The following is an 8055-nucleotide window of genomic DNA, read 5'->3' as shown; positions in this document are numbered from 1 at the left end:
CGAGGTTAATATTCTGACTCATTGGTTGCTTCGAATTAGGCTGAGCCATGAAAACCGAGTAAATTCCAGGAACAGATCCGTAAAATTCACACTGTATAAAATCTTTATGATGATTCACTCAATGAGCCACAAAATTAAGTTCCAAAACCAAAAGGTTCCTCTAATTAACTTTACAACCGGAAAGCGAACTGAGAAAGGGCCTCAAAATAGCAATACCACCATTTATTCCGCTATCAAAAATCTAGATTCTCCAAAACCCTAAACACTAGCTTTACAGATGTTCAATTGAATTCGTCAAACATCAAATTCAGTACATTTTCACCTGATTTTCAATCACAATAAAACCCTAAAATCAAGAAAACAAGAAAAACAGAGCATAGCATAACTTCAATCTCTAGCATTCACAAAACCAGAAAATGTTCGTACCTGGCTCAAGTTGACTCGTGTCCCACATCTATATCCGCAGTCACTAAGCCATCGTTGTTTAGAAAGGAAGAAATAATTATTTTTTCTAAATTTTGGGTTGCAAAATTCCCGCTGAAAATGGCGGTGATTACGTTGAAAAATAAAGAATGTGTGAGAATGAGGCGCGTAAAAGGACAAAAACTTTGGATTGCATAAAAAATGACGAATGCGGGGGTGGAATTTGGAGTGGTTCTCTATGGCTACTCTCTCTCTCGCTATCTCAGTGCAGGCACGAAGTTAAAAACGCGCTTCCGACAAAATCTGAATATTATTTTTTGAACGTTTGACAGTGACTAGGAATAAATTATGTAATAACGTTTGTTGAAAAGTCCGCGTGTCTAATTTCATTTCAATTTATAGAACAATGTTCGCTGTAAAATGATTTTGATAATATTCCAGTTATTATTGAACAGTTTAAAAAATAACTGATCATTTCAATTAATATATTTTTGCTACAACCAATGTTGTCAACAATATTATACAAAAACAGTGTACAAATAGCATAATTTCAATTTATATTTTCTCATTTCAATTTCATTTGCATTTGGTGGCCGTAACATGATGAAAGAGAGATTACCCTTGTCGGGGCTTCAATAAAATTTTAATTTCTTTTTTTTTTCTTTTCAACTATACATTTTCAATAAAATTTTAATTTCTTTTTTTTTTCTTTTCAACTATACATTTTCAATAAAATAATATTATAAGTAAATTCAAAATTTTTCATTATTTTTTTAACAATATATTTTCCAAAAAATTACTACTCAAAAATATATTTTTTTTTTCCTTTTTTCAAAACCTCATTAAAATGGAGCACAAACAAGGCTAAATCATCGTTTCAAAAGCAAAATTGCTAAGAGCTGAGAGATCCATGATCGAAATTACATTTTTAGGACTATTCAATACGTGTCATTCGAGATTTTTTTATGTAATATTTTACTCGAAATTTAGTCTCCTAATTTTCTTTTTCTTTCCTCTTTTCCAGCTTTTAAAGCTGAGAATTAGAAATTTAAAACTAAATGAATTTAAACCAGTCCAAAATTTCTTTCTTCACAAAACCAAACAATTTAGCATAATCCATGAGGAGTTAAGATTTATAAGGATCCAAGATTATTAGAAACTTAACCATAGATAAGAATAAGAGATTTAGGGCCTATTTGATATATTTTTTAATAATAAATTTTGAGATGAAATGATTTTTTGGACAACGTTTTATTTAAAAGTAGAGAATTTATAGATTTACATGCAATTTTTTTTATTGAAAAATATGATTAAAAATGAGCTTATAAAAAATAAGCTTCAAAGAATTTACCAAAAAACTATACTTAATATTTGTGTAATTGTCGACAAATAAGTAGTTGGCATAATCTACCAATGTTATCATTTAATTTGAATAATGCTAATTATTACATCCATCTAGGCGATTGTGAGATTCTTCATTTCTTTATCTAATAAAAATTGTGATACATATTAATGTATGTAACAATAAATCAAGAAGCACTCTACCGCCTAAACGGATAATGAAAGTGATTTCTTGTTTCATGTAAATACTAATTCCTAGACTTCCAAACGCACTTCAGGACAACCCGAATTTAGCAAAGGGAAGAATTCACAAACAATGTTTTAAGTATGCATACTTCAAAATTAAAGTGGTTAAGTTTAATTATGCAAAAATCAGGTTTTTATGTAATTAATTAAAAATATTTAATATTTAAATATTATAAAAGTCACGATTACACAATTATGGTCACAAATCTCCAATTATAGGTCACAGATTTTTTGTTGGTCACAAATCAAAAATTTTGTTGATCACAGATTATTTCGAGATTGCAAATCAAAAATTTTATAGGTCACAATTTCATCATTGGTCGCAGATTAAAAAATTATAGGTTACAGATTATCTATTAGTCACATATTTTCGAATTTGTTGTTCACAATTATCAACTTTTAAGGTCACATTGGTCAAAGGTCAAACAGTGGGTCACATACCACCACCACCTCTACTGTCACCACCACCCTCACTCCATCACTATCACCGCCATCGCCACTACCATCGCTATTGCCAAAATTTTCACCATCAGATCCAATCAATTGCTAACAAAAACCTAGGCAATCAACTCTACCAACTCTCCAACCACCAACCACAACCTCCACCACCGTTTCCACCCAAAATCACCACTGTCAACAACAATCGCCAATAACACCACCATCGTACACAGCCACTATCAGGGGCACCACCACCACCAGAGCCACTACACACGAACTGGCAGAACACAAATTGAAAAAAATTCAACCACTCTCTACCTAACCATACTATCAGCAACACCACCGGACAGGCGCACACACCACCACCCGTCAAATCCACCAACGATCAAAACCATGGAAAAAATCAAGCAGAGCCGCGAGCAGCGGCGTTCACAGCAAATCGTCGGAGAATTGTTCACAGCACATCTACCTCGTAAACCAACGGCCACAGCAAATCGTCGGAGAAACGTGTTGGCGACAACGAAGTGAAATGAGGTTGATCTCCAACGGCGGATGCTCCAACGACGACGACGGCATCATCTGACAGAGGATGAAGATGGAAAGGAAGAGTGAAAGTGCGAGTGTGAGAATTAAATAAAAGTGGGTGGAAATAAAATTAGGGTTCATATTATATGTCAAAACCTAATTTGTGCACAATGAAACTTGGTCCCTGGCTTTTGAATTGTGGCTTTTAAATACCTGGTACCATGTAATTTTCTCTTTAGCAAAACTCAAGTGCACAAACGGAATGATCCAGTCCACAATCCATTCTCATTTTTTATTATTTTCAATTACAGATCATAATCAAAATAAGACCGTGTTTGGTTGAACTAAAAATGTTAACAAAGAATAAATAATTAATTTTAACCAAACATTTTATGGAACCATTACTTTCAAAAGCACATCCAAACATGCTGATGATCTAAACCGGGATTTCGGCCATGTTATTGTTAAATCCACTCATCCAAGAAAAAGCAGTTCGCACGACAAAAAATGTGAAACAGAGTTTAATTTCTTTATTTAAACTCAGTACAGATTACAGACACAAGAAGATGCCAAACATGGATGAATTCCATTCGTGATAACTATATCTCCAGATACATGCATAAAGGATACAAGTTCGCCATCTATTCACCACTGTCAAACCCACAATGCATTTATTTTGCGGGTCAATCGATATTTATGCATTATAAATGGAAAAGGATGAACATTAACCTGGCAATCAATTGAATCCTTCATTCCATTGTAAACACTGAACATACTTCAAGAATCGGGCATAGGTATTTTCTTATAATTACTCTCGTGCAGGCCCGTTATACTCTGCTACTTATTTGATGGTGATATAGCGGTTTGTCCCATGCTTTGCCCAATGGTCCTTAAGATCAACTGGATTTGAGAGATCGTGACCTTCTGCAGCAAGGCGGCTAAGCAGCTTGTTAAATGCACTTCCACTCATTTTCCGACCACCAACTCGAGCATGTCGCTTGTTAGGCACTGCTGGCAGTGGATACATTGACAAATTCGTCGTGCAACACGAAGATTGCCAACCTCCATTACCCCATTTGTAGCATGGCCTGAAAACTCCAGTGCAAGAGCAGACGGGTACTGGCATGGTCGACTCGTCAAATGCAACCTGGTTCAGTCCAAGGTCCTGATCCTTCCAATCTGGCTTTTCCTCTCCGAGTTGCCTATTGTGTTCGTCACTGCTGACACCAATATCGGGTCCACTTTTACCTTCTTGTGACTTTTGAAACAATGTTCTGTCAGCGTCCTCACTTTCCTGTTTCACTTTCTTTGATGATTTTGTACTCTTCCTTGTAGATGTTACTGCCTTTGCCTCATTTGCACGTTTTGTACGACGGGACTTTGTAGGCTCGGGAGCTGTCGGGGACAATGGAGTGGTATCATTCATGTGGGTATCCCCGGTATCATATGGAGCTTCACCCATTTGGGACTGATGGTGTGTGTGCTGCTGAAGATGGGTTATGTGTTTCATCCCACTTGAAATTTGGCATCCGGATGGACATTGTGACACATTACCATTATTCATGGCGTTTTCACGATATTGAAGAGTAGCAATAGCGTTGTCTCGCTCCATTATGGCATTATTACGTTCCACCATTGCAGAATCTCGCTGCAGGATAGCCACATCTCGCTCGGCTAGAGCAGCCTTTTTTTCAGAAAGGGCCAAATTTCTTTCTTGGATTGCAGCATCCCTTTCAGCCATAATGCCCATTATCTGTTTCATCGATGGTTGATGCTGCATAAACCACTGAAATAAAGCATTTAATCATGATTAATTAGCAAACAAGTTAATGTTATGTATCATATTAGCCTATGTTTGGCTCATCTTTATAAACTGTTTATAAATACTCAAGCCACTTTTTTATCCACGCATTTTGAGGGACCCAAACCATAAGTATTACTCACTTATTCATCACTCATTTCTCTCTATTTATAATTTAAACTACTCATAAAAACTTCCCAAACGTGCTTTGTCTTTAAAGACAGGTACTCAATTATTGTCATTATGTGCTGGGATTAGTTGCAGCTACCTGACCCTGAGGTGGTTTATTCCTTCCATTTTCGCGATGTCCACTATCATCCATCCGAGATCTGAAGTAGAAACTAGGCAAATATGAAGATCAATTTTCGACTCCCCTCTAAGCAAAACAGAAGTTGAGCAAGTCCACACCACAGAAACCTTGGCCTGTAACCATATTCCAACTCAAAACTATTTCAAATCAATTCTCAAGCTAGTTTTCATTTTATAATAATTCTAGGGAGAGCTGTAATATTTTACCAATAAAAATAAGATATCAAAAGAAATACACTCAGTTCATTACAAGCAGAAGGATGTCAAGCATTGACAGCTGTCTTTTGAAGAGTAATTTTATGCTACAAGAACTACTAATGCATGAGCAATGTATCTATAGGAACATTTACATCACTAGCATATTTGGTATTACGGAAGAAGAAAAGAAGCAGCAGCTAAAATCTTGATAATTCTACTATCTATATCCTCTCTCTCCATACCAAGCATGCGCTAAAAGCTAAAGCTAGCATCAAAACCGGCACGCTTTGGTGAAAACATAACAAAGGAAAATTAGAACTTCGAGCTGTTGAAAATTATGTAGCATGGATTCAGCTGCCCAAAAAATCTAAAAATTCACTGGTTCAAGACTGCATAATCGAAAGCTTTGCAGTCAATAATAGCCATTATCTAACTGAAGAAAAATGTGGAGAGCTCATGCAAGAAATAAAGCCATTAGCACATACAAATAAAAGTCTGCCAAAATATACGAAAGAGATATTTGACACATTGCAAGGGAAAATCTTCTGTAAATGCAGAAGAATAGCTTCAAAATAGCATAAAAGAACAAACTTTTTACAATAAACTGTAGGGAAAGGAGAATTCAAACATTCTTGCAGTCCCAAAACTAATTTACAGCCACTTGTTACTTCTTGTGCATATGCTAGGTGACGTGTGGATGAAAAACCGAGGGTACACTCACTGAGGCTGAATCGAGCTCAAGGTGAGTAACAAAAAGGTATAATATTTTGAAGATTTCTGATACCGGATAGCTGGATAATACGTTACACCTTAATTTCAAACCTGAATTGTAAATAAGTGATGCCTCCACCAAATCCTGTTACTATAATGTCAAGTATAGCAAATCGTTTTAGAGGAATAAGATCCGGGTGAAGCTAAATCACTATAGAAAACAAATTTCAAAGTTAAATTTGAATTTGACTCGATTAAAAACCTGGTAACTTCCAGTTTTATGAAACAATATGTATAACAGGCTATAACTAATCACGATAGCAGACTATAATACAGACTAATGGTTCTCGGTCATTACTTTGTAATTTATAAATGCTAAGTCATTTCCGAAAATCTCTGTGTTTCAGTTTATATCCCTAATGCCACACGACAGAATATGGTCTAAAAATTTAAGAGAAGACATTTGAAACGTAAAGCACTTCTCAAATCTTCATTGTATTGGAATTGTTGTATACTTACTACTAATAGTTAGCTGTTTAACAAAGCAAACTCAAACAAATTATTCAGGACTTGAGAAGGAGCAACTGGAGTCAATTTCATTTAAACACACATTTTTCTTTATAGCATCTTGTATATGTGTCGACAAACTGCCAGGATGGACATGGAAAACCTTTCATTGCCAAATTCCAGGTAAGTGATCATCAATTATCGAGCATGTTTTGCATGCAGTGCTAGAAGGTTTCAACTATATACAGAGCAAAATCGAAAACTTTTATCTTCTTTAATAGTGTCTCGTGCTATTTGCTATTCAATCGTCCCCACCAAATGCATCGTTAGTGTTTAAACTTTAAAGAATAGAGCTTAATTTTTATTTTTTAGGGTAAAAATGCAACTGAGGAAAATATTTTCATTTTGAGCTATGAACCCTTAAGTGAGCCCTCAACTAGCTTCAAAACAAGCTTCATAACTGCATAGAAGGATTGCAAATAATATCTTTCTAATTTTATTAACATCAAGAAACAATTGTAGTAGCTGCGGACATCAAAAGTTGAAGTTTATGCAAAATTCTACCACATCAACAGACTCAATTTCAATCTCGGTGAAAGAATACTCACCAAAAAGTCCAAAGAAACTAATCACATAAACATGAAACGAAATAAAGAACGCTCATGAGATAAAATCAAACAAGAAATTCCATTTCAGTAATAATTTAGCAGAGTTAAATATGACCCACAATACGAAAATCCCCAATTCAATCAAAGCAAGCTTACAGCAAGTCAACCACACCAAAATTCAACACAAAAATGCCCAGAGTCTAGACCATCACAAAAGAACCTGTAAAAACACCTTCTCTTTCAAAACAATAATCAAGGTTCAGTTCTGGACAGCTAGATTGCAGTGATTTCATATTAAATGAACAGAGAATAAAATAAAAATGATCATGAGTTGAATTTAAAGAGAAGTTGAATGAGAAAGAAGAACTCACTGGGCAACAACTGTAGGGAGGGATGAAAGGAGTCAAACCCCTTACCCAAAAGTGGGATGAAATAAAACAAAATATCTCTGATACAAGAATGAATATTGGAAGAAGCACTCAATAATTTTTTCTTTTAAGGTTCTTTTGAAACATTTTTCTTATAATTTTACGCAGCAACAGGGAGTGTTTTGGTTTCTTCTGAATTAATTATTACAGAATTTAACGAGTGTTAGTGGGCTTGTGGGGGATGCGAAATTGACAGGTCGGTGAGAAGCGTAGATGAAGCTCTTGTCTTCACCAGTCTAATAATTTTTCTTTTGGGATTCGTGCTTTGACGTTGGCCCACCTTGTCCTTCCCTGAGTTCCATGGTGAATTTTTTCTTCTTCATACTCTCATATTATTTCCAATTCCAAATTAACTCTTCCTACTGGCTAAACTTACCATAAAAAATTAACTCCACAATTTATTTAGAGAATTTTGGAAGATAAGTTTTGTGAAAAACAATCATGATACACGAACATCAAAGTTGACATAAAAATTAATATAATGTCACTTGATATTTATTTTATAATTGGACAATTTAAA

The 8055-nt window shown here is 35.0% G+C and overlaps 1 protein-coding gene across 2 annotated transcripts; it reads right to left on the bottom strand.

Moving 5' to 3' along the window:
• Positions 1-3479: 3479 nt before the first annotated feature.
• On the bottom strand, positions 3480-7648 carry LOC111380235 (protein BASIC PENTACYSTEINE6-like). 2 transcript variants are annotated; one of them, XM_023003741.1, is made up of 3 exons: positions 7479-7648; positions 5043-5221; positions 3480-4759 (listed from the first exon to the last, which is right to left on the bottom strand). In XM_023003741.1, exons 2-3 carry the CDS (start codon positions 5094-5096, stop codon positions 3815-3817), a joined length of 999 nt encoding a protein of 332 aa, XP_022859509.1. In that variant the 5' UTR covers positions 5097-5221; positions 7479-7648; the 3' UTR covers positions 3480-3814. The 2 variants fall into 2 exon arrangements, with proteins under 2 accessions (XP_022859509.1, XP_022859508.1); XM_023003740.1 differs by having other exon boundaries at positions 5043-5197.
• Positions 7649-8055: the final 407 nt, after the last annotated feature.

Source organism: Olea europaea, unplaced genomic scaffold (assembly GCF_002742605.1).
Source record: "Olea europaea var. sylvestris unplaced genomic scaffold, O_europaea_v1 scaffold2109, whole genome shotgun sequence".
Classification (NCBI taxonomy): Eukaryota; Viridiplantae; Streptophyta; class Magnoliopsida; order Lamiales; family Oleaceae; genus Olea; species Olea europaea.
The sequence above is the reverse complement of the archived record's forward strand: the minus strand, read 5'-3'. Positions and strand labels throughout refer to the sequence as shown.